Source organism: Podarcis gaigeae, assembly GCF_964106915.1.
Source record: "Podarcis gaigeae genome assembly, chromosome: 2".
Classification (NCBI taxonomy): Eukaryota; Metazoa; Chordata; class Lepidosauria; order Squamata; family Lacertidae; genus Podarcis; species Podarcis gaigeae.
This window is the reverse complement of record NC_139679.1, coordinates 102,151,791-102,178,705: the sequence shown is the minus strand read 5'-3', so window position 1 is coordinate 102,178,705 and position 26,915 is coordinate 102,151,791. Positions and strand designations below refer to the sequence as shown.

Below are 26,915 nucleotides of genomic sequence, written 5' to 3'. Positions count from 1 at the left end.
ACTTCGAGGAGCAACTCATAGCACGCGGTGTGGTAGCCTTTTTTGAGGTTTTTGAAGACTTTCCGTGCTTTGCAAGATGAAAAAATCGCAAGACGAAAAAACTCGCAGAACGAATTAATTTCGTCTTGCGAGGTACCACTGTACTTCTGTCTATGTACTGCACATGTAAGAAAATGCATGTACATTAAGTCCACAGCCTGTTGTGTTGCACGCATTGCAGTTCTATGGGCAAATTTTGTATTGCTGATAACATAGTGGAGGATAGTCAATATTTTCCATCATTACAAGTGACTGAAACCCTTCATCTTTCTTTCAGTTCAAACAAATTTGTTTTACCTTGCTATACTTCACCATTTTTCATCCACGTTTCTCAACAGGTGGATAATCTCTTGGATAACATCAGTGAAAAATCCATCCAGCTATTGGCTCTGAGAAGTGCAGAGCTGCAGCAGTGCGAGTCTTTGGGAGACAGGATACTGCAGTCCTCTAAGCAGTTCCAAAGGGTTTCCTTAAGAACCACAAAGAAGCATAAACGGAAAAACATGTGTTTTCCGTGTAAATGCTGTTGCTAATATCCTTCTGTTTCTTTCTTTTGAAAATATTACTCAAGCTGAAAGTGAGCCACTTGCCGGGACTCTTCTAACAGCTGATTAACCATCTCAGAAAGGTCAAAGTAGATTAAGATTTGATGCTACTGTCAAAGCCAGCAGCGATTCATGTTTTTGCTATTTCTTCCTTTTGTTGGCCTCCATATTTCTCAAGAGCCAATGGAGTGCGCCTCCGGGGGGAAAGTCAAACTGAAGTGACCTCCCTGGAGTGCAAGCCTAGGTAGAGTGTATGGAGGTCCTGGGCTTCCCAGACAACAAGGCTCTTGGCCTCGCTGTTGTGGTCCAAAAGTTCTCTATTTCACAGCTTCAGTAAGCTGAGCTCAGAAGGCAAGAGTGTTCCTTTGTTTATTGCCAACACCTCAAACGGCAACACATGCAAGATATATTTACGAGTTATGCTTTAAGTGTGACCTGTTGGCTTTTGTGGTGACTAGAACATACATTACTCAACACTGGAAATCAAACAGAATCACCTAACATTGCAGAACGGATTAAAATAATATGGGATATACTGTTCCTCAAAAAACTTGACCTCTTACTTGAAATGTAACTCTCAAAATGACGACATTATATAGATATTATTCCTGTTCACGGGTTTTTGGAAATATCGCAATGCTATTCAACCTTATATCATTTTTTCTATGTTATAACTAAATTTATAGCAATGCGAGCTAAGGTGACATCAAATAAGTGACCACTATAAGGTCATGCTCCTGTATTATATTTTATGTGTTTTCCTTCCTCTTCTTTTTGTTGTTTGTAAATAGCTGTACTGATGTGTTAACATTAATATGGAGATTTTAATAAAACTAAGAAAAAGACAGAAAAGAGCTCAAAGCCTAAAGTAGTATTTTAATTCCAGAATACAAATGCAATGTGAATCTAAGACTAAGTATGTAATACCAAGTATTTATTGTATTAAAAAGACATTTCAAACATTAAGTCAAATGCATTCCAATGAAAATACAATCTAATTTCTCAGGAGACCAAAAGAAAAAAAAAGTATCCATTGGCTTCCAGGCTTTAGAGCTATATCCAGGGTCTGTCTATTGTTTATCTGCAGATACCATTGGTGTATCTGAGGCATCCTCTGCTTCTGAAAGCTTCTCATCATCTGAAATAAATATTGTGCTTGTTGTTTAAAAACATTCACTTTAAAATGAACATAGAAAAAGTAAGTAGACATATTGAAGCTTATGATGAAATTTAGGGGAGGTCAGGAATTTGGCAAGCTGAGTGTATGAGGGAAGGAGCAACAATAAACCTGAACCCACGCAGTAAGGAAAGTAAGTCATGCCTTTATATACTGAATTAACTTACTTTCCAGTGTTTGCTGAAGTTCATGGATGGTGCTTAGAAGTACATGGAACTGCTTTCGTCTCAACTCCAGCTAAAAGAAAACAAAAACAAAATCTGAAGCATATGAAATATTTCTTTTGGATTCTCTCTGTTCTGCATCAATGAATCATCATCTAAGTAAATGTATATGGGTGAAGCCACAAAAATGTCAACCTACAGACACAATTTTCATATAGTTAACATGTTCTATATAATTTTAAAGATAATTTGCCAAAGCTGAATTTTCAAAATAGCATTTTATACATGAGTAAAGCAACCAGAAGCATGGGATGCCCAATGACTCAGATTTACTCTATCCCCCCCCCAAAAAAAGTTTAGTTAAAGACCTTTCCAAGAAAACAGACAATAGGTTAATGACCCTTTACTGTATTGATAGTTTTTGCTTGCTCGTTTGGTACATTGACAGGAAATTTTATGTTAGGAACAAAATCCAAGGAAATTAGGACAACACCACTTACTGAGTGCATTACGTTTGTCACATAAACACATACTTTTCCCCAATGAAAATCTATGTTTTAACATTATTTTCTTCTTCAAGGTTCTCAGCATGAAGAAAGTATGATATTACCTGCAATGGATTTTAAATGAAACATTTCTTGTAGCCTATGTTATGGTTTAGTAAAGTACAGAATTTATATTTCTCTACTAGGCCCCCACTCTATTTCTTGAAGCATGTAAAAGCTTCTACCAGCTTCCCTTCACATCCATGGAGGAGGTAGACCAGTCCTGATTGGCTCTCCCTAGCTAGGCTGAATAGGTTGGCTTATCTAGAACAGGCATAGGGAACCTTTTTGGCCCCAAAGGCCCGATTCTTATCAGGATCTGCCTTGCAGGCCAAATTTGACAGGTGGGCAGGGCTAAAATATTAGCGAAAACACAAAATATTTTGTTAAAAAAGCTTGTAAATGTTACATGGGTACGGGTACGGGTACAGAATTACCCATACAGGGTACGGGTACAGAATTACCCATACAGGGTACGGGTACGGAATTACCCATACAGTATTTCATTGTAAAATAATAAGAAGAAAAAATCAGCAAAACTTACTTTGTCTTCTACATTTTCTTTGATATGGGAGAGATGCTGAAGTTCTTTTCCCAGAGCTTCTAACTGCCTGAGAACAGATTTAGCATATTGCCATTGAAGACACCTTATCTTTTTTTGCATTATTTATTAATTAATAATTCCATTTATAACTCAATTTTAATCATTTATATTATGCTCTTCAATTGCCCAGTGGTTCCCAGAGCAACTTACACAAATAATAACAAGTATACGAAAACACTTGCACTTAAAACAGTGCAAAACGATGTAAGATAGAGGAGTCATTTTTAAGACGCCCGGGAAGTAAAAAGACACTGAGAAGAAAGCAAACCCTCACCAGGCATGACTTTGGGAACCACATTCTGAAGGGCACCACAACTGAGATGGACCTGTCTCCTACCATCAGCTCCAGCTCTGTGGTGCTGGCAGCCTAGAAATACTACAAGGGCACATTTGTGTGGGAGAAGCTACCTAGGTTCCAAGTCACTTAGAATAATTCAAACCAGCAGACAGAATTGTGCCAGGGAAGATGTCCAACAGGCATGGAGAAATCCCAGAAACATCACCTTTACAGAAAAAGCACAGTCTAATTCTGCTGCCTTGAATGAACACCGAAATGCAGTGTTAACTGGACTATGCCCACAGTGACTGTAATTAGAATTACTTACTAAATCTAGGCATATTCTGTACAGGTGAACATTTTATGTGAGTTTCTGTGGTGCCCTTTCAAATAATACCACCATATTGTTTTAATTTCAGACTGCTAGCTTTCAGATGCTCTGATAAAGTATTATCACAGTTTCATTTCAGGTGTTAGACCCATACTTACTTGAGTGTTTCATGCCTATCCGGATGATGCTGTATTACTTTAGCCAAAGCATCATATTCTGAAAGAATAAAAGATTATAAGCATCATATCTGACTTTATTCCAGTTTCACAAAGTAAGAGTGTAATTTCACTAATTTTAAAATTTTTGTTTATAACTTGGCCCATTCTCAAACTTTCAGACTAGAAACAATTAAAAGCATAAGAAATATAATTAAAACAATATAACTGGGATGACAGGTGAATGAATGCTCTGTTGCTTGGCATATGCACAGCCTCAACTTTAACTCCGTACCAAACATCTCAATGTTTGCCCATGTGATGATGATGATGATGATAATTTTATTGTTTAGACCATGCCCATCTGGCTGGGTTTCCCCAGCCACTCTGGGCGGCTTCCAGCAAAATATAAAAAAATAATAACCTGTCAGACATTAAAAACTTCCCTGAACAGGGCTGCCTTCAGATGTGATACTGGCTTGCCCACTTCTTTACCAGTCTCCCTTCTGAAAAGAAATCTTCCTAGTTCATAACACTCATTCACCAGAGGGATGGGTATGATGTCTCTACTCCTTTCACCCGTTCCTCTAGCTTACAATCACGGGATCCACACTACTCTCTCACATAGGGGAGACATGTTTTAACCCATCTATTAGTACAGATTTCCAGCAAACCAGAATGACAAACACAGGATTGAAAGATGGATTGCGATCATGATTTGTGGGAAACCACACTTCGAGTAAGACATTATTTCCACTCATGTCACAAGGAAATGCAACAAAAGGGCAGGCACTTTATGCTTTAAGTTCAAGTCTAAGAAGTGACTGACAGCATAGGCAATATTTATTTCTAAACGAGATCTTTCATAACAAGTGAAAATAATCATGGCAAGTTAGAGAAGGCTTGTCATATGCATCAAATCACTAATGTTACATGCCCCTTCATATAAAACTAGCAATTACTAACTGCAAAATAAATAGTTACCTTGGCGATTTTTTCGTATTCTTTTTGCCTGAAGAATCTGCTTTTTGCACTCTGCAATTTTCTCATGTGCGGCAGCTATGTTATTTTCTTCCAGAAGAATAAAATAAAAAAAACCAATTTGACACAAATCTATAAATGTCACAACGCCTATTTATTAAAATTCAAAAACTTGTACTGTTAAGTGGCAACATTACATAAAACATCTGGCTTTCAGGTTTCATCTCTAGTCATTGTGAATAGGTCCATAAATCACAATACATTGTGTATTCTAATACTGTAATTACTGTCAGAGTGCTCAGAATGCAGATCTTCTTAAATAAATATTTCTGTAGATATACCAGACAAATAAAAGATCCATTTTTAGTACGCTCCATGAAATCTGATCTGTTTACTGGCCAATTTTTTTGATGTGGAGCTAGGATTATTATTCATTTTATTTAAAATATTTCTATGACACTCTATAGCCACGTTCTCAGGGAAACTTACAAGGAGGTAAGAGATTTGTAAATAAAACAAATGAATAGCAAAACATACAAAAGCAGCACCATGTAGCAGTGCCAGAATAATCACAATCAGAAATGGAATATAGTGGTACCTCGGGTTAAGTACTTAATTCGTTATGGAGGTCCGTTCTTAACCTGAAACTGTTCTTAACTTGAAGCACCACTTTAGCTAATGGGGCCTCCCGCTGCTGCCGGAGCGATTTCTGTTCTCATCCTGAAGCAAAATTCTTAACCGAGGTACTATTTCTGGGTTAGCGGAGTCTGTAATATGAAGCATATGTAACCTGAAGCGTATGTAACCCGAGGTACCACTGTAGATTGAAAGGCCATGGAAAACAAATAAGCATTTGCCTGGTGCTGAAATGACATTAAAGCAGCTGCCCATGGAGGGGGGCATTTCATAGCCAGGATGCCACCACTGAAAAGGCCAATTACTTCCAGCATCTCCTCCAGCAGGTGCTTCTTGAGAAAGCTTCAGAAGATCTTAGGTTTGGGAAGACACATGTGGAGAGAGGGGATTCTTCAGGTACCCTAGTCCTAAGACTTGAAGGTCTTAAAAGGTCAAAACCAGCACTCCGCCTTGGGCTCTGAAATGGACTGGGAGCTCAGAAATGGAAGCTGGCAAAGCAGTGGTCTGATACGGTCATATTTCCCAGTCCCAGTTACTAATCCTGGAGCTTACAGAGGTTTCAAGACAGTCTTCCGTGGCAGTCCCACCTGCAACACCTTGCAGTAGTCCAAATGAGAGGTTACCAAGGCAGGGATAATGGAAGCCAGGTTATCCCCGTCCAGGTAGGATCATAACAGGTGCAGCAGCCTAAGTTGCTAAATGGCAATTAGAGACAACATGAGTTTTCAGGAGGTTGGACTGATTTAAATCAATGCTTTCATTCAAGCTTCCTATTGGTACTTCTTCTAAACAAGTGTGCAAATCTGACCACTAAATCATGCTAAGTTGCATGCTTTACAACCAGCCCTTGCATCTATTTGTCACATTGCATTTATTTTTTCCATACTCCCCTGTTTTACCTATAGAGGGAATGTCTTTTAAAAGTATTCCCCTATAGGGACTTTCTTATGACCAGCTCCCATGACAGTTTGTGAGGTTAACAGTTCAATCCTGTCATGTTTACTCAAAAGTGCTTCAGTTTGCCTCGGCCCAGCCTCACAAAAAAGAAGCAAACAAAAATGAACTCACAGTGACTGATATGCTATTTTTATCAGATCCATGTTTGACAGGAAAAGGGTAAATATTCACATTTAAGAAATTATCAAACTGATTCTTCATTTACAAAGCAAGCCTCCTTCAGCACTACGTCTGGTAGGACACATTGGCTCTGCTTAGTGATTATCTGCAGGGCTAAGACAGCCTTGTGAATAAGCTCACAGAAATCACTGGCTTCCTAGGGACTGGCAGAGGAGGGATGGCTTTTCTATGCTGGATGGGAACTCCATCCCTCCTCCACCAGCCCGCTCACTCACCTGTTTGCATATCCTCTATGGCTATCAGGCCTGTGCTTAAATACAAAGGTGGGCTAACATGCATATGAAACAATTTTTTTTAAAAAAAATGTTTTATCCACCCTAGTCTCCAATAGCAAGGAGGAATCAAGAAGCCCTCCAGACTATGTACCTGAGCATTCAGAGTACCATTGGGGAACTTGTAGCTCTCCACATGTCAACTGACAAGAACTCCTCTATCTGCTCCAGCCAGCACAACCAGTGGTCAAGGATAATGAGAGTTTAAGTCCAACAACATCTGGAGGGTCACAGGTTTACCCCCCCCCCAATCCCACAGGAGTGCCACCCTCTTCAGGACAGGGAGAATACCACCCATCTGAGTAGATGAAGCACCTGCTAACCATACCTCTGCCTTATCTCGACTGAGCTGGCAGTTTCAGGTTTCAATTTATAAAATGGAAAGAACTGCGCTGTGGCAAGAATGGATTGCTTTTTGCGTAATTATATTATATAAAACAATTATATCACCATTGTTTATTGTATGACGACAATATTCAGTCGGAAATCCAGTATTTACCTATATCTTTGTAGATTTTTTCGTAGTTCTCCATTTCTCTGAGGTTCATATCATATACAAGCAAGGTTTTCCCCATTGAAAATTCACACTGTGACAGAGTGCTCAGCATGCGTTGGTACTGGGTGTAGCTGAAAAGGTATTATGCATTTCAATAATTTAATATCTCATGGACATACAATGATTCTCGGGAGCTCAATGCTGAATTGAAGCCTGATGCAAATCGATACAAATTAATGTTTTTTGTGTATTTAAGGGCTCCCACAGCTACTTTCAAAGCTACCTGCTCTTAGTGGTGTTTTTCTGGCATTTATAATCACCATAATAGAGTCACTATATAAAAAAGAACATTTGTTGTAAAGCTGATCCCTTACACTCCTAATATATGTGTCTATTATTACAGCTATCAAATTGTCATTCTGTAAATGCTCAGGTTAACTGATATCAGTTAGTTGCAAGGAGGGAATGCATGCAAAAGGAGGAGGTAGGCTTCCTTTAACCAACATCTGAGCAATGCAGAATAGTCAGGAGGAGAAGGGGGATGCCAAGAAGACATAAAACAGCTGCCTAAATCATTGTGTTGGCTATTAATAAGGGTAAAACAGGCATTGCACAGTATTCTTCTGTGTAATCCTTTAGACTAAAGTTTACACAAAGGCAAGATGCAGCCATCGGTTCTGTTCTAAAAGGGTGAGTTGAGGCTGAGGAGACCAACTTAACCCCACTTACCTGCTAGTAAGCCCCATTGAATTCTGTAGATTTACTTCAGTGTATGCATGGTTAAGGCTGAGGCCTTAGTTATTGAAAAGCCCAGAGCAGGTGCTATAGATGTATTAATTTAAACAATGTGAAGCAGCACCCCCAACATCAGTCTGTTATGGGGGGGGGAGGGGGGAATCCACATTTCTAACTAAGTTCCCTAATTGCTGCTAGTATCAGCTTCAAAACAGCAAGGAAAGCTGATTTTTACGGTAATCAAACTGTATACCTTAAACTGTTTACTTCAGACATAAATGGGGCCACAGTAAATAGTCTGAGGTTTAAATGCTCCTAGAATCTCAACCTTAAGGGAAATAAGTAGAGCTAATAAAAAGATGATAGCAGTCCTTGAGCACTGTGCGAAATGCAAATGTATTTAAATTGAACAGTGTAAGTGATTAAAATCTGGATGAGAAATCAGCAACAAAAAGCTCATTACATCACTTGACAGACCTAAGATGTTTATACTACTAATTCTAAATGGATTTGCACTGCTTGTACTTCTAGAAGTGTGAATACAACTTCCTGATGCAGAATCCTTGGGCTTGTGGAAGTATTCATCAAAGATAAATAATAATTACTAAAATTAATTTTACATACTATCCTGTCCTTTGCCCTTTGCCCTATATCTATTACTTATGTATGGATCACGATTCGCTAGAAAGAGTCCAGGGCACTGTACACCAAACATATGAACAAAATTCAATTAAACAAAAAACATATATATACTAAAAAAGGCAACAAACAAATTAAAACAGAATGCACACATTGCTGATGTGGTGGACACCTCTTATTTATCGAAGCATGAAGGCCTTGACAAAGAGAAATGTTTTCCCTTGGCATCTGTAACCCAACAACATGGGAGACCACCACACCTCTAAGGGGAGATCAGTCCAGAGTCAGAATATCCTTCCACACATCCTTTTTCCACAAAAGTCTGGTACTTCGGAGCACTTTGGAAAAATTGCTATAGTCCAGTTTAGAAATACTTTTTCTGATAAAACCATTCCATCTCAAGCAAAGCTTGTTTCAGACCAGTGTTGCCTGCCTGCCCCATCATATTTTAGCGTCTGAGTGATAGCCTTGGAAGCAATAATGCTTGAAGCAATAATGCCACATCCAGCCCACATGGAATGGATGGCATAGATAGCGGCACTGGGAAAAGTTATCCTGCCATTCACTTTTTCTTGAAAGAAGAGATGAACTCCAATGCTAAACAGAAAGAACATACAGCCTTCCAGAGCTGTATAAACAGGATAAAAAGAATACAAAGGCTTGCTTTAAAGGAGCATGAGTGTGTATCCTTGATGCTGTTTGCCTTTACAAAAAAACAAAATAAGGGAGCAATCCTACACACAAGAAACTGGCATGAAGCAAATTGGTGCAAATTAAGCTGATATAAAATTATACCAAACTCCTTTCAGCAGCAGGCCTCCTGCTGGCTGAGCTGGTTTGAGCGAAAGAAAAACAATCCTTGTAGGTACACCACCCTTTTGCCAGCTTAATTTAGCCTGGATGAGGGAGTTAAGAGGGCATAGCCTGACCGTGCCAGAAATGTCGCAGGCTCAGCTAGAGATCCGCTGGATCCTAACCCGCTCATCCTGGCAGATCTTGCTGTAGGATGCTCCCCAAAGCGTTAAGAAAGAAAAAAAATTAATCTCCCAAGTGTCACCCAATGACAATATTGTACAATCAACATTTGTATTACATTGTAGCATTGATGTTACAATCAGTACTCAAGGTGCCTGCAACACTCACAACAGCCAACATTCCGCATGGCAACTGCATTGCAATGGCTCCATTATCTGGAGGCAGAATTGCATTTTCCCAAATAATAATAAAATCAAGCAAGCCTAATGTGAGGAATGTGGTAGGCCTGCACCAAAAGCACAGCTCTGAAGGAAGTCATATGGACGGCACACAACACAGCTATGCATTTACTTTACTAAAAGGATTGTGTTTGAAGACTCTCGTAGTGTTTTTGTTTAAGGTCAGTTGATCAAAACACCTTTCCAGGGCAAACGATTTTGCCCATTTCATACTGATCACCAGCTGCTATAAAACCCAGCTGCCAAAAACATTCCCACTATTAGAGTGGGTGTTCAACAGAATATACCATATTTTTCGCGCTATAACACGCACCAGACCATAACACGCACCTAGTTTTTAGAGGAGGAAAACAAGAAAAAAAATATTCTAAACGAAATAGTGGATATATGCTTTTTGTGGTTCATGCTGTGGCCACAGACATGTGATCTGACAGTGAGTTTGGAGCAGCCCAGTGCAAAAATCCTGAGGATCCATGTGGATCCATGCTTTGTAACCGCGGAGGAGGGAAGGAAGGGGAACCATGGATCCTCTGCTCACGACTGCAGCAGATCCCCCCCGCCACCCGCAGGCATTCACTCCATAACACGCACAGACATTTCCCCTTACTTTCTAGGAGGAAAAAAGTGAGTGTTATGGTGCAAAAAATACGGTACTTGAAATTGACAAGTAATTAAAGAACTGATGTATCATAGCTGGATTTCAATTGTTTACACTTCACTATAGTATTTAGAGTGTTTAAATATTTGTTTTCCCAAAAGACACTTTCAAACTCTGAAATTTGGATGCAGTCGTACCTTGGAAGTCAAACGGAATCCGTTCTGGAAGTCCATTCATCTTCCAAAATGTTTGGAAACCAAGGTGCAGCTTCTGATTGCTGGGGAAGCCACATCGGACGTTCGGGTTCCAAAGAATGTTCGCAAACTGGAACACTCACTTCCGAGTTTGCGGCATTTGGGAGCCAAAACGTTCGGGATCCAAGGTACGACTGCATAATGTTGTTACCAACATCTGCCACTGGACACAATTCCCACATGATATTAAAACTAAAAGCTTTTATTTATGCAGAACTGGTGTTTGATGACCTGCTCCCACTTTCTATTTTATAGGTTAAGACAGAAATACCCTTCTTCATGAGATCCGGAGTTGCACCACTTGATGAAACTCTTCACCAACAAATTAATTCGTCTGTCGTCGCCAGCACCATCTCCGTCAATCAATAGTCGTTTGCGAATAACTTCATCTAAGGCAGAAGCAATAATTTAAAATGAGCAACAATGATATGTTGGTTATTGTCACAGAAAGTAGCCATTTGATAAGGCAACTGCCCAGATCCTAAAACTGTTTACTTAAAAGTAAATCCTGGTTCCAGTGGGTTTATTTAGTGAAAGTATGTATTAGGGTGAGGGGGTCTGTAAGTATATTTTGTTATCCGAAGTGCCATCCCATAGGATTACACTGGACTATTTAATTATTAGTTGATTTCATACAGTGTTTAGTCCTGAGAGACAATTCATGGATGGATTTCAAGCAACACAGATGAGGTATTTCAACACAATCCTACACATGTGAACTCAGAAATAACACCTAGTGATTTGAATGGTGCCTATTCCCACGTAAGTGAGCACAGGATTATAGCCTGAGACTCACACAAATGTGGCAATATATTATAAATTAATAGGGTTGTTGTTTTTCTAATGCAAAGAAAACTTTTATCCTCATTACAGGTATAAACAAACTTATGAAGGCAGAATTAGGAGGGGAAATGGTCAAGAAATGTTTATATCACCACAGAAATAAGTTCTGAAGCCAGAGGGTGTGTGAACGACAGGAGGTACACTGTATATAATAAGGAGGATAGCTAAATGGCCACAGCGTCAGGTCGTAACCTTATCATGACTGACTTGGTTGTCAAAAATACATCAAAGGGGGGGGGGCTACAGAAGAGGAAGAAGGCTATGTTGCAAAAACAAACATACATACATTCATACAAAACCTGGAACTGAGCGGGGGGAGGGGGGACACAATGCACCATTGGCCTCTCAGAACTAACCATTCTTTTAAATCACTGCCATGGGACGCAAACACAAGATGTGGGGCGAGAGGCCCTGTTACAGAAAAGGGTCATTATCTGCGGCTCACACTGTGCCCCTCGAGCGCATGTACCGAGCATACACACATCTTTTTAGCATTTGCCGTGTGAGGTCAAAATCCACACAGACCTACGCAATAAAATTCCAGTTCCTAGTTTTTCGGAAGGCGAGATCTCTAGATCCTATAACACAACAATACACACAGTTAAGCATCTTCCCCCACATTCTCCCTCTGAGCCCTCACCCCTTTCCCACTCTGTGCCCCTCTCTCACCAAGGGCTTCCCGCCCTGGGGGTGGGGGCATAATGCAAGATGAAGTGGAAAGATGCAAGTCTTCCCCGGCGCAAGAGCCGCTGCACATCGGGGCTCCCCAAATTTATTTTGGATTGGCAGCACCTGCGGCTCTGACGGTCGCCATGTGCTCAGTTGTAGGCAAACTCGCCCACCACCTCCAGGCATCTTCAAGAGGGGAGGCTGGGTTGGGTTGAGGGCGAAGAGGCAGGGGCGGGGGCAGATGGGGGTCTCGCTGGCGAGGATTTAAAATGTGATCAGGGGGGAGAGTGAGAGGAATCAGCATTATTATTATTATTATTATTATTATTATTATTATTATTATTATTATTATTTGGGGGGGAGGGAGGATCGCGCGCACGTGAAATAAAGGCTTCGCGAGGCCCCTCGCTCAGGAGCAGAAAACGAGGCTGGTGGGCGAGATCGGGCTTCTTGGGCGGGCAGAGAGGAGCGGCGGCGGCTGAGGGAAGCCGGATTGCGAAGGCCTGGGGAAAGCGAGCGCGGCGGCGGCAACAGGGCCCATCCGAGGCGGCAGCGCCGCGGGGGAGAGGACCGCGAAGAGGCCGCCCCCGGTGCCGGGCCAACGCCGCGGGGTCGCTCGGCCAGCCATCCATCCAGCCTCTTACCATCGGTGACGGCGCCCATGGCGGCGGGCGGCTGATGCAGGCGGCGAGCGAGCGAGGTGGGTCCGGCTCAGGCGTCCGCTTCCCACAATGCAGCGGCGGCGGCGGCAGCGGCAGCAGCAGCAGCAGCAGCAGCGACGGCAGCCGGGTAAGCGGCGGCCATGGAGTGGGAGGAGGTGGCGTCGTCGTCGTCGTCGTCGCTGGCGGGGGCGGCCGGGGCCTGAGGAGCAGCGAGGCGGGAGAGCTTTCGGGGCAGCGGGCAGGCGGGGTGGTCGGTGGCTCGGCCGGCCGGCCGGCCAGGAAGGGGCGAGCGAGCGAGCAGGCCTGGCACGGGCGGGCAGCCGAGCGCGGGCGGCAGCGGCGGCGCAGGAGCCCCCGCCCCGCGGGCCCCGGCCTCCAGCAGCCCCTCAGCAGGGCTGCTTCCCCGCCAGGTGAGGGCGAGGCAGGCGGTGGGGTGGGGGTGGGTGGGGTGGGCGAGGGGATGGGGCTCCACCCCTCAGCCAGCTGCCCAGGGTCGTGGCCTGGTTGTTGGCCAGCAGCCACCTAACCTTTGGTGACCTTTGCGCAGCCACCCGAGCGCTGCCACGACAACCGTCTGGGCCGGCGCTATGGGCGCAGCACCCTCAGAACCGCCAAAGACCTGGGGCCGTCGTCACCTGTGTCTCCTTCATGACACCCGCTGCCCCCCTGCGCTGCCCCACTTTTTCCTTCCACAGCCTCACTAGATCCGGCCTCCGTGGTCGCCACCGTGCTGTCACCACCGCCAGGACAGGTGTCGTGCTGTCATTTCCGCCGCAATGCCCTGCACTGTTGCGCCGTGGTGTCGTGGCTTCTTTGGACAGTCTCATTGCCACCCCCCCTTGCTTACTGTCTCTTTTCTAGCGTCGTCCGCCGACCCCATTATTGCCATGCTGGTTTTATAGTCCGCTGCTGATACTGTCACTGCTGCTATATAAGAATTGCTGCCATATGTCCTTTGGTGATACCGTTTCATTGGGTTTTCCCATAGGACCGCCATCTTCTTTGCCACTGTTACCACAGCTTCTCTTGCCTCCCCACTCATCACTTCATCAGCTTGTCTCTGCCATTACAACTTTCCTTGTGGCGCCATCATTGCAGTTGCTTCCCTTGTTTCTTTCACTTTCATATCTCCCGTATCGCTTTGTCCCCATGTTTTCTCTAGGTCAGGTTTGACAACTCTTCTATTTTTCTTTACGCTATTGGAGAACCACCACTTACCAGAATGGTACATACGTTAAGAATGCTTGATGTTGCCACCATTCCTTTTGTCTTTTGCCTTTTTGGTCATCCTTGCCATTGATATACAAGAAGCCCATCCATACTCATTACTCCTTTTGCTGGTGTTTATGGCATTTTCCTTTCCAGCTCATAATTGTTGTGGCATCTGTTTTCCTTATTATTGCTTCTGAAATATTTTGCATTGTTATTGTGGCCTTTGTTAGCACGGTTGACTGTCTTGATTTCATGCTTCTTAGATCTGCAAATATTTTGGGGAAACCATTTATTTCCCATTGCTTTATCTGAAATTACTATCACAAGCTCCACTCAAATTCTTTTTGTCATTGATTTTGATGTAATCATAGAATTGTAGAGTTGGAAGGGACTTCAAGGGTCAATTAGTCTAACCCCCTACAATGCAGGAATCTCAGCTAAAGCATCCATGTCTGTGATTTTCACTATTACAGTACTAAAGTAGTTGTTTCTGCTCTCTTTGACATTCTTCCAACAGTGATAATTATGTCATTCTGAGCTCCTTTGATTAGAATATCTCTTGCCCTGATCCATTTGTGAAGCCATACAGTAGATTTTGTGTTTGCTCGTGTTAGTCTTAGCTTTTGGCATTGTTGTTTGATACATCACTATTGCAGTTTTTCTTTTCTACTTCCCTTGTGCATGTTTGCTACATTTGATTCTGTTGCCGTCATGGTACACGTTGATGGATCATAATGCTTGGTCAAGCTCCTATTACCACTCTATAACAACTGAGGAGCAACAGTGCCATACTATTGGTAAATTCAAACAATAGGAGAGTATTTGACCACAAAATTATTCTTCCTCTTGTTTGTTCTCCTGAGGGAAGTTGGAGCATGTCAAACTGACAAGATAGCTCAGTGGCAGGATATCTTTAACTCACTCCATTGAATACAGCCCTCTTGCATTGGTTGTGTTCTTAAGCTGAAAGCAGTCTAAAGTACGTCTGGATTCTGAAATTCACTTTTCTGTATTCAGATTTTGGGCTAATACTAAACACGAACTGTCAGACACAGAACCATGGATGTCAGATGTTCAGTTTTGGCTATCTGATTATACATGGTTAGTGGCTAATCCACATCAGGAACTGTATCAGTAAATTCTTGTGTGAATTTGGAAGAAGAGTGACTTAGTGTAAGCATAGCTGCTTTCATATTTATATCGGTCTTTAGGACTTCACTTACTGTTTCCTGACAATTTAAGTATCAGCTGCTGACAGTGGAATGAGGAATGGTGTTCATGCTGAGAGGTGTAAGGAAAAGAAGCAGAGGTATATTTTGTTTTAGTTGTGTTCTTATTGGTCTCCCTGTTCTTCAGAGCAACTGCCTCTGGACCCAGTCAAAGCTCCTGCTGTGGTTTAGAGGTGAGAATGTGGGGGAGAGAGAGTGAGTTATGGTAATGTATGGAAAGAAAAAAGAAATTAAAGGAGTAGTGAAGCTACAGAAGCACTGTAGGGTGCTGTAGTCTGTAGGAGGACAGACCCTGAAAACTGCAGTGATGTTAGTGAAAGCTGTAGGCCTATAGAACCACAGGCTTTGATACTGCAGAGATCATGAGCTGTACCATATGGGATCTATTTATTTTTTCAGGCAAAACATGTCTCAAATGTTTGAATGTCTGGCCAGCATGTTTCATCTTCTTTTTCAGTAATTCCATTTCTCAGTTTCTTCCTTACATTGTAAAATGCATTAATCCATTTCACACATAGTCAGAATATTTGTTTTCCTTTGCAGGGCCTTTATTTTATTTTGACAGTATCAACAAATGATTTATAATGTTCTGAACAATGATCTGAAGAACATGAAGGTGCAATAGTTTCTAATTTGTCCTGCTTTGAATGTGAACTGGCTTACGGATTCATTTTGAACTTGAAGATAACCTCTGGTAGAAACAGGAAATGTTTTACAAGATTAGTCCAGTGGTTTGGTCAATCTTATATGCCCTTGTGCTCATTGAAATTTTACTAGCCATCACAAGTATGTTCTAAGATGCAAATGTAAAACTGCTTCTTAATTTGCAGATCTCATTAGGACAAAGAGAGCTCAGTAGTGTTGGGGTTATATTTTAGAGTTTCAGCTTTTAGCAAATTGTTCAGAGGGAAATTGCATCCTAACCCCCCCCAAAATCATCTGTATTTTCGTATATGCTATCCTTTTGAGAGGTGACAATGTGAAAACTTGGAAGGATAGGTTATATTACAAACACATTGCTTTGGTGTATCTAAACAATGCATATTTTGTGAGTCAGCACTGAAATCCAGTCCGAAGTGGCAATATTCCTATTGATTACTGCAGAGACCCTTAAGTAATTTACTTCTGAGAGTCCTGTTTACTTCAGTTAGGGCTGCTGTGCATCAAACGTTCAGGGTTAAGACCCAAAGTCCCCATCTACACATTTACTTCTTATCAAACACCATCTGATTCAATATTTATGCTTGCTAATACAGATTAGAATCATAGGGTTGGAGGGGACCTTTTAGGTTATCTTGTTCAACTCCTGCTTGATACAGGAATTGCCATTTCATCTTGACTACAAACTGGGAGCAGGGCAGTATGCAACCTTATCTTTCCTGGAAGCCTAGCCATCCTGATTGTAACAATTTCCGGAAGAGTATATCTGTTTTGTTTTTTGTTGCAAGAGACTTAAGGATTGTATTGACTCTTAGCTGGTAACACTGAATATTTTCTTCTTCCTGTGACGATGTGGAACAACTGATTTGCTTAAGTGAGCTGCATTGGTTTTATTAAGCTCATTCTTTGCCCTTATAGACACCTCTGGTGTGGTGTACCTTGAACACTCCAATTGTGTAGTGCATTATCAGCATGATGTGGGCTACTTAATATCCAGTATTTTGGATAGCAGATACTGCCTCTAGTTCTTTCTGTTTGAATTAGACAGGTTGAGCATTATGTGATTCAGGATGGTACTGGCTTAGATTGTCAGCCTTCCGCTCTACCCGTGACAGTGTTGTATAATAGGCAAAAAATTCCACAGGTGAGGTGCATTTCCATGCTTTTGAATTTTGTTTTGTTTTTCTGCAGCAGCCCAGAAAAAAGTGGGAAGCCCTAAGAGAAGCACTAAAAGAAATGCATATTCTGCGTAAATGATTGCAGGAAAAATACAAATGTAGAGGGGGAGATATAATTGCAAAGCAATTGAGGAGTTCCTTAGTCTTAACTATGAATTCTGCCTACTTTCAGTTCCATTCTTAGCCAGTGTTAATCACAGAGATGCAGTATAAATGGGGCCACATTTGGAGAAGGGGACAGCCCCTAAGTGAGTAATCATATTTCTGGTGTATTACTTGCCAATATTTGATGTAAATCGCTGGTTGCCTGTGGCAAGTAATGGAACAGTCTTTAAGCTGGGAAAGTCCACAAACATTTATCCTTCTTCCTTGTAAGTGATTAACAAATGATTAACACTGATACATGTATGTGATTAGGCAGGCAAGAAAAATAAGTATGTATTTTGGATTTCAGTTCTGTAATCATTCTTTTAATATGTCCCCATTACAATGTGAGTTGGTTGATTTTTATTTATAACACCCACCCACCCACTGCTTTTTGTAATAACTGCCTTTGAAATCCCAACAAAATAGAATAATATAATAGCAAATAAGAATAGTATCATTAAAACATTGTTAACAGTGGCAAATACTGAGCAGGAGCCAAAACCAATCTCAAAACCCTTAAAAGCCTGGGGAAACATCATCAACCCAAAGTTTCTACTTGTCATCTAATATAAATCTGATTTGATGGCAAGAGAGTAAATAAGGGGGCAGAATTCCAGCAGTGAGATGTCACCGCCTAAAAGACCCTCTCTCTGATAGGACACGATCATATCACCTCAAATGAGGTAATTAGAGATGAACTGCAAATGATAGTCAGGTTGTTATAACGTGCTCATCACCCCAGTTTAAACCATGGAAACCGGTTTTAGTTCCAGGAATATGAGATGTAAGAATGACACATATTTCAGTACATAGTAACTACATTATTCCAAACATATTAGTTGTGGTAGGCCTTCCCAATCTTTGTGTGTGACTTCAGAGCAGGCTTAAGTTCTAGTTCTCACTTTGGAAGTTTAGCCCCCTGTGTACATAATGAAGTTGCGTTAATCTGAGTCACACCATTGATTCATGTACCTGTACAACACACTCAAGCTAGTACTGACTCCCCAGAGTCATAGATGGAGGTCTTCCCCAGCCTTGTTCCCTGATATCCTTGTAACTGGAGAAGCAGAGATTGAAATAATAGATGTAGAAGGGAAATAACTAAGCAAAATCAAAATGATAACCTCAACTAGAACGTTGTATCCTAATAGAAAACCCTACATAGAAATATTCAGCCTGTCATCTGTCCCTGTAATTTTTCTGTTTAAAGATTCCTTGGTAGTAAGCTGCACTTTTATATATACTTAACCTGAGAATAAAACCCCTTGAACTCATAGGTGTCTCTGAGCAGACATGCTTCAGATTGCTTTGTTAACTTGTTAAATGTTGTTCTTCCTGAGCAACTGGTCATACTTTTCAGAACGCTCATTTGTAAGTTAGACAGGAAGAACACAGATCCTCATCCTGAAGATGAACATATTGAATTGCAGTAGCTGATAGGAGAAGCTTCATCATGCTGCTAGGTTTCCCCCTAACTGTTTTATGTCTCAGGGGCAACCTTTACTTGAAATGGAATTTGCCACTGCCTGTGTTCAACCTCTGATAATTTGTTTGAAAATGATGTGTTTTGCTTGGCAAGTTTCCTCTTTTTATCTGTAGTCCCCTATCAGGCCTCCATTAAGTAGGTTCAACTGATTCTGCTTCTCCCTCCCTTGTCTGTTGCCATTAAGTGGGACCCAAATATTTACCTTGCAGGGAAAGGAGGGTTGATTATACATGGGATCTTAGTCACAATACTGGATGGTTGATCTTGAGACAACTGTCAGGTGACTGCAGAGGAAGAAAGTTCTGCGGATAGCTGCTTTACCACATAGTGTCTCTTTCTGTCTTTTTAGTTTGATAACTAGGTTCTTCACTGGCAGGTTAGCCTAGAGTATGTGCTGAGAGGCTGCAGGAGCCTCTGCTTTGGTCATATGATGCCTAAGAAATGTTTCACATAAATATTGTGGTCTCATTTTGGTGCCCAACCACAAGAGCTAAAAGTTTACTTAAATTAATAGGCTGTAACAATGAGAATTTTAGTTTCAATTGTTGCCGTGGTGAGAATTACAGTTGTACATTCTCAGTTGCTTCATGCAAGCCTAGTGAAATCAGAGGAGCTCTCGCACAGCAGCAATCCTTCGTGAATTGTACCTGCAGCAATTAGGATCTTCTGTGCCTGCTTTAACATTTTTTAAAATAAAAAAATAAAAAATAAGGTAAACCCTGTAATTATTTTAGTGCTATTTATGAAGCGCTCCTTTATTGTTCTCTTAGAGCATAACAAGGTGTGTCATGCTGCAATATCGCCACTGTCAAGTGTGTTTCAGAAATTAGGTTTGGGTCTCATCCTGAGGAACTGACTGTCCTAGAATGACACACGCTTGTTCAGTGTCTCATCATATTATACTCTCGTGAGAAAAGTTTCACTCTTCTAGATAGGAGGAATATTCAGTTTAATCATTGTCTTTCTTTATGGATAGACTAAACATAAGCTCAGCTTCTCCATGACATCCGAATAAGGAGAGGCTGTGCAAGCTCTGTACAAGTGTCTTCATGCTGGATGAGGGTCAGTAAACTAAATTTCAATCCTGGGAAGGTGGAGTTTCTGTTGGTAGGTGGTTCCAATCTTTGGAAGACTGGCCAGTTGCCTGTTCTGGTGGTTGTTGCACTCCCTTTAGAGGAGCAGGTTCGCAGCTTGGGGGTACTCTTGGATATATCTTTGTCACTAGAGGCCCAGTGACCTCTATGGTGAGGAGTGCCTTTTTACTAGCTTACTCTGGTTTGCCAACTTTCACCATATCTGGAGCAGCATAACTTGGCCACTGCAGTCCATACATTGGTAACCTCAGGACTGGATTACTGCAATGTGCTCTTTGTGGGGCTGTCCTTGAGCCTAGTCCAGAAGCTCCAGCTGGTGCAGAAAGCAGAAGTTATACTGCTGATGCGAACAGATGATTTGACAGGATGTCACACCTCTGTTGAAACATCTGCACTGGTTGCTAATATGTTTTCAGGCCTGGTTCAAAGTTCTTGCGTTGACATTCAGTGTCCTGAACAACTTGGGTCTAGGATACTTTAAAGACCACTTGGGTCCCGGATACCTGAAAGACCACTGAGATCATCCGGAGGAGTGCTGTTAGTTGTCCCCTGTGTTACAGGAGATCTTACTTTAGGTTCAGCCCTAAAGATGGCTGAATGGCTTCATGAAATAGATTTCCATTCCTGCTCCCCACCACCCATAACCAAAAGTACATGACACAAAGTCATTTTTTTAATCATAGAACAGTATTCAGGTAATAAGATTCTTTTGACGCCATATATATATTTATTGGATGATATCCCACCTTTTTCACCAAGGTGATGATGGTTCTCTACCTTCTCATTTAAAGCCCACAACAACCTTGTGAGGCAGCTTAGGCGAAGAGGTTTACAAAGAAGTTGCTGTCTTGATTTCAGAGTAACTATATCAAGGAAGCGCCATTAGAGTCATTGGTTTTATGTGTACTTATAAATATCAGAAAATGCAGATTTATCACGTAAATCAGGCTGCAATCCCCCATGCACGCTTACTTGTAAGTCCTGTTGAATGTGGTTCAGCTTACTTCTGAGTAGAAATGTATAGGATTCAGCTGTTGATAAGTGAGACTTCTGTTTGATATTTATTTTGGCTAGTACATACTCCAATGACTAGAAACTTTTCTGTTAGGTTTTCATAGTGAAAAAAATAACAGATTTCCCCACCCATTTAATTTGAAGGCAACAGATTCAAGTTTTCTTACTCAGTTTTCCCTCATGCTTTACAAGTGTTTTGTCTTCCTCTGTAATTAATGCCCCTCCCTCTTCCTCATCCAGCATCACCAGTGATGTTAGCAGGAGTGTGTATATCTCAGCTGTATAGACTTTCAATGGCGTTTAAAGGGCAAATTCCTTTTACGTTTGTACTCAAAACAATATTTCAGTATTTCATTATAATATTAATCAAAAGGCTATTTTTAAAATGCTGACATATATAGATAGGTGAAGTGACTTTTTCAGCAAGTTTATAATGTTTTGTAAGGATTGTCAGAGTTTCAGTTTAAAAGTCTGGGAAGGGAAACTACCAAAGTTAATCATTGTTTGAAAGAGGAAGGATATTCAAATCCTTTATGAAATCATGCAGTATCTTGAAAATACAGACTCTTTCAGTTTCTCTTTCTTTTGAAGGATTCTTAATGTCACAGAATCAAAAGTTTATTTACAGGGAAATCAACATCCTTTATGTTTGTTGTATTATATAAAATGCTATATTGCACATACATCCAATATGGCAGGTATATGGTAGAGGCAATTTTTTTACCTGTTGCTATGGTGCGGTGAGCAAGAGTAGTGGAGGATGGTTAATCTGCCCTCTTCAAAAAAGATTCATAGAAGTTGATACTAAGAAATTCCGTTTCTCAGACCTAATCTGTATATATCCCGTCCTCATATGGTTTTTCGTTGCCCTCTAAAATTGAAGCCACTTGCAAGGTTTGTCTGGTTTTTGAGAAACTCAAAGGTTTACCTGCCATGCATTTAAAAGAATGAAATGTATTTGGGAATAAATGTGTTTCAAGGAACAAGCTTGTAAGCAATATGTTTCATGTCATTTCATTTCACTTTTAATTTGTATACCACCTTTCTATATTAAAATGCACAAGGCGGTTTACAGCAACAAAATACACAACAAAGAACACACACCTTATAATAATCTGATCCGATACAGGACGTCATAATAAAACATAACTTTAAAATGGAATAAATAATATCAAATAAAGTAATATTCAGTTATCTATTATAATATAATAGTACACAATAAAGTTAACTCTCAAAACATCAGCCAATGTTGAGCGAGCCCCGATGGGGTTGCAGTAGGTGCCCAAGGATACCTAGTGCCAATATTGGCCTGTGTACTACTTTTGGGTGTCCATAGCCCTTCACAATTTTTTAAATTTTATTTTTGTAATTCCTACAAATCAAACCAATACTGTTATCCCCATATTGTGCATGGCAGGCCAAGATAATAGTTTGGACAGTTCATGGATAAGTTGAGATTTGAATTGGGGACTTCTTAATTTATTACAGCTCAGTCTCTGAACTACAGTGTTATGAGTCAGCTCATATAATAGAGGAAGAGGCAAGAAGAAGGAAGCTTATGTCAAATGCTACAATTGTATTTATAAGGTGAATGGCAACCACGCAGAGAGCCTTGCTAATGTGTAGGCCTGCCTAGGGAATTCCTTCCCTAGGGAGTTCACCTGCCACCAACATTTCTGTAAACAGTCCTGGAAACTTTGCTGAAGAATAGTATATAAATATTTTAAATGAAAAATAAATATTAGTTGAAACTGGTGTGGAAATACTGCAGATAGTTTTTGCATTTCTGTTTTACAGAGTGCTTTGCAATTATGCTTACCTCTCTGCCCCACTCGGTGAATAGGAGAAGACAGGTAAATTATTGCATATAAGCAAATACATGAGGAAGATATGTTTTGATATTTTGTCATTTTATACAGTGAACAATTCAGTTTGAGCTTCGCATAATTTTTATTTTATTTTTTTAAAAAACCAAACTTGAAGTACACATAGTTCTGTGGCATGCACTATTACTGTAGTTCAAATTTCTCCTCCAGCAGGCAGCTATGGTATAGAGTACAGGAGAAGGCTTTCTTCTTTTCTCCCCAGAAACCAAAGCAATGTGGGAGGAGAGGGGAAGCCTCTTTTTCTCACTCCTTGCTGCCCTGCCTACCCTCCGCAGCAGGTTTCCGTTTTGTTGTGTGTTAGTTGAGAAGGCTTTTGCCAACAATAGAAATATGCCGTAGAAATCACTTTGTGTATGTGGAGCTTCACTCTTAAGTAATTTAATAACCATTGCCTGTTTGCCATGTGAAAGCAGTGATAACTCCCATGTGCAGAAGGAACTGCTTCTATCCAAGCAAATGAAATTATTTCCTGGCTACTACAGAATGAGTGGTTTGCATATCACAACTGCAAAAAATATTTTGAAGTAGTTTGCTTTTATTCCCTCTCCCACAAGCTCAGTTGTACTACTGTTATGTTCAAAGTTTGCATGTAGAACTGCATGTGTGATGCTGTTGCTGGCATGGGAGATAATGGAGGAGTGTGCCTTTGGGGGTAAAGTCAAACTATTGGAAGGTTGCAGTGCCTGTTGTGAGTGTAGGGACCAATATGGGAGAGACATGTTTTGTTACAGCTGGTGCAGTTGAAGGCCTAGAATATAATAAATAGCTGAAATATACTTATTCAGTTCTATTGGAGTTCTATTCAGTTCTATTCCTGGACGACAATGGAACATCATTATTAAGGCTTTATGTAGGGGTGTATGTGTCCATGTACACATAAAACAATGTTTTCATGCAACTAAGAGGTCTCCATTCTGCATGAAAAGCAATAGAACGTCCCTATTTTCATGAAGAATGTTGAAGGTTATGGTATTACTAATGTAATTATAGTATTTAGCTTTCAATACCATCGACCATGGCATCCTTCTGGAGCAACTGTCCGAACTAGGGGTCGGTGTCACCTCTTTGCAATGGCTCCAGTCCTACTTGGATGGTTGTTCCCAGAGGGTGTTGCTTGGGGAATGCTTTTCAGCTCCATGGAACTTTCAGTGTGAGGTTTCGCAGGGCTCAGTCCTATCCCCTACATTGTTTAACATCTAACATGAAACCACTGGATGGGGTTTCCCGGAGGTTTGGAATACGTTGTCAGCAGCATGCTGATGACACTCAGCTCTGTTTCTCCTTTACATCTGCAGGTGAGGCAGTGGAAGTGCTGGACCAATGTCTTGCCTCAGTAATGGACTGGATGAGAGCCAACAAACTGAAGCTCAATCCAGATAAGACTGAGATACTGTTATTGGGTGGTTCCCTAGACCAGTGTTTCCCAACCTTGGGTCTCCAGCTGTTTTTGGACTACAACTCCCATCATGCTTAGCGAGCAAGAGCAGTGGTCAGGGATGATGGGAAGTGTAGTCCAAAAACAGCTAGAGACCAAAGGTTGGGAAACACTGCCCTAGACCGTATGGGTGGGAGATCACCTGCTCTTGATGGGGTTACACTTCCTATGAAGGAGCAGGTTTGTAGCCTGGGGGTACTCCTGGATCCTCTGCTGTCCTTGGAGGCTCAGGTGGCCTCAGTGGCCTGGAGTGCCTTCCATCAGCTTCAGCTGATGACCCAGCTACACCCCTATCTGGACAGGAATAGCCTATCTACTGTTGTCTATGCTCTGGTAACTTCAAGGTTAGATTACTTCAATGTGTTATATGTAGGGCTGCCTCTGAAGATGGTTTGGAAAATTCAGCTAGTACAGAATTCTGCAGCCGGGTTGCTCACCGGAACAACATGGTTTGAACATATTACACCAATCCTGGTCTGGCTGCACCAGCTGCCAATTAGTTTCTGGGCCCAGTTCAAAGTGCTGGTTTTGACCTATAAAGTCTTAAATGGCTCAGGACCATATGAACCTTTCCATATGAACCTACCTGGACCCTGAGATCATCTTCTCAGGCCCTTCTTTGTGTGCCGCCTCCTTGAGAGGTCCAGAGGGTGGCTCCCTGTCTCTGGAATGCTCTCCCCTGGGAAGTTCATCTGGCGCCTTCATTATACACCTTTACGCGTTAGGCAAAAACATTCCTTTTTAACCAGGCCTTTGGTTGATTTGATTTACATCCTATGCCCTTTTAAAATGTGGGGTTTGAGGGGGGGGGTTATTGTTTTTATTTTGATTATGTATTTTGTGGTTTTATATTTTGATTTTATTCTGTTAACTACCCTGAGACCTCTGGGTAGGGCGGTATATAAATAATAATAATAATAATAATAATAATAATAATAATAATAATAATAATTTATTAATGCTAGTATGTTTCAAAATAGGCTAGATATCACTTCTGATGAGTGCTCTGCTTGAAAATACTGTAATGCTGCATGTCTCTGCCATCTATATTTCAGCATTCCTTCTGGGATAGCATTCCACTCTGCTTAATGAGGATGCTAAATTTTGTCACTTGATCAAAAATCCAATGCTTACTCTCTGCTTCCTACCTCCTTTAGTTTTTGTATTCTAAGCACAGTATAGTTACCCTTGAAATAGTTTTTATCTCTGTAGCTGCTTTTTTAGACCCTTTGTACTGCCAATTAAAACCTCAGTTAGTGGATTGGTGGGTAAAGAATCTCAATCTCTCACCCCCCCTTCAGCTTGCCATCTCCACCTCCCTTTGTATCTCCGTCTCTCTTTGGCCACTGAAAATGTAGGTCAGATTGCATCACCATAAAATGGAACAGTCAGAAAGGTGTTTGAAAAATGCTGACATCCTTAGCCTGGGGTGCATGCCACTGTCTTTTGTTTACATTGAGAATAGCGATGTGCGTTGTACCTGTAAATGAACAAATCTTCTCTTTAAGGTTAGTAGTGTGGCACATAAATTATTAGTCAGATTTTCCTTTTCTGTTTTTGGATAGTAAATTAAAACCGTACAGATAAACTTGAAGTCATTTACAGTAGTGAAACATTAGGGAACTCATTTGAACATCCTGTTTATGGTAGCCATAACTGTTGAAAAATGAGCTTTCTGGCACATGTAGGTTTAACAATAGCTTTGGCATTTTGTAATATCCATGTGCTTCTTCCCTCAGATGCAGAATAATGTGTTTTACATTTTGGTTAATTTATGTTTTTGTCAGTAGTTTGTAAATAATCTTGGGCATTTTATGGGAAAAGCATTAGAATGTGTTCTTACTGACTGACTTACCCATCTTTTCTGTGAAATATTTCAAAATTATTAATTATAATAATTTTCAACCAGAAGGAAATCAAGATTAACAGAAAATATATCATAACAATTCAAACTTTTATACTTCTTTCTTTGCATACAAAGTTGGGCATAATATGAAGAGAGATCTTTACATATAATATATTTTCACTGTATATTAATACAATTTATCTAACTAAGCCTTCAGTTATTTGAAAATGAGTAAATGATGGAAGTATTTTAGTGAGAGAACGTTACAACATCAGCATACACATTTTTGCCGCTTCGGTGTTTAAATAAAAACAGCTACCTGAGTTACATAAAAAGCAGAATTACTTTGTGTGAATACATCTTATTATCTCATTAACAATTCTGTCTACTTTTGAAGATTATCTGGAAGTTAAAAGGAAAATTACTGCAGATGGAGTTGAATCTGCTATTGACAATAGCCTGTGATTGACTGTTGGGGCAGAAATAAAAACTTTGAATGTCTTGTGTGCTGTAATTACGCAGAGAAAGAAACATCAAATAGAGAAGTCAAACACTAGTGCGAATGCTTTGAACATACTTTATTGCGAAAGAGTTGGTTCTACAGGTTGTTCATTAAGAGGACATTTAGATAGTTGCATTAAAGATACTGAAAGTCAGCAGTTGACAGTCAAATGTTGTGCCTATGAATTAAAGATTTCAGTATTGTTTATATTTTGGGCTACTTCTGGGAGTTTGCTGACATTCTGTCAGCATAA

General features: G+C 40.8%; 3 protein-coding genes across 7 annotated transcripts in view; 2 read left to right on the top strand and 1 right to left on the bottom strand.

Annotated features, from left to right (window-relative positions):
- The window catches only part of LOC310837919 (uncharacterized protein C3orf49), a 405,030-nt gene that overhangs the window by 7,159 nt on the left and 370,956 nt on the right, over nucleotides 1–26,915 (top strand). For 2 of the 3 annotated variants that reach the window (XM_083725157.1, XM_083725156.1), the window contains one exon: nucleotides 378–1,702. In XM_083725157.1, coding sequence (XP_083581283.1) covers nucleotides 378–572 — 195 coding nt within the window. In that variant the 3' untranslated portion in view covers nucleotides 573–1,702. Of the gene's footprint in view, nucleotides 1–377; nucleotides 1,703–26,915 lie in introns of those variants that run through there. The other variant, XR_014560643.1, reaches the window with a different exon arrangement.
- On the bottom strand, nucleotides 1,441–13,082 carry THOC7 (THO complex subunit 7). Of its 2 annotated transcripts, none has more exons than XM_083725314.1 (8): nucleotides 12,956–13,082; nucleotides 11,071–11,188; nucleotides 7,363–7,490; nucleotides 4,822–4,908; nucleotides 3,841–3,898; nucleotides 3,015–3,081; nucleotides 1,929–1,998; nucleotides 1,441–1,722 (listed from the first exon to the last, which is right to left on the bottom strand). In XM_083725314.1, exons 1-8 carry the CDS (start codon nucleotides 12,972–12,974, stop codon nucleotides 1,655–1,657), a joined length of 615 nt encoding a protein of 204 aa, XP_083581440.1. In that variant the 5' UTR covers nucleotides 12,975–13,082; the 3' UTR covers nucleotides 1,441–1,654. The 2 variants fall into 2 exon arrangements, with proteins under 2 accessions (XP_083581440.1, XP_083581439.1); XM_083725313.1 differs by lacking the exon at nucleotides 12,956–13,082 and adding an exon at nucleotides 12,312–12,436 and having other exon boundaries at nucleotides 1,498–1,722.
- The window catches only part of ATXN7 (ataxin 7), a 95,141-nt gene continuing 81,224 nt past the window's right edge, over nucleotides 12,999–26,915 (top strand). Inside the window, exon 1 of one of the 2 annotated variants that reach the window (XM_083723518.1) lies at nucleotides 12,999–13,100. The gene's annotated coding sequence lies outside the window, so the exon portion shown is untranslated. Of the gene's footprint in view, nucleotides 13,101–13,290; nucleotides 13,384–26,915 lie in introns of those variants that run through there. The other variant, XM_083723517.1, reaches the window with a different exon arrangement.

What these genes read in the sequence shown, in the direction of transcription:
- THOC7 (XM_083725313.1), bottom strand. Translation starts at nt 12,399, where the DNA reads ATGTGCAGCGGCTCTTGCGCCGGGGAAGACTTGCATCTTTCCACTTCA. An exon ending in CCCAGGGCGGGAAGCCCTTG is followed by an intron (nt 11,189 to 12,311) that starts GTGAGAGAGGGG and finishes CTTCTGCCTTAG; the next exon opens with ATGAAGTTATTCGCAAACGA. An exon ending in TCCGGATCTCATGAAGAAGG is followed by an intron (nt 7,491 to 11,070) that starts GTATTTCTGTCT and finishes ATACCTTTTCAG; the next exon opens with CTACACCCAGTACCAACGCA.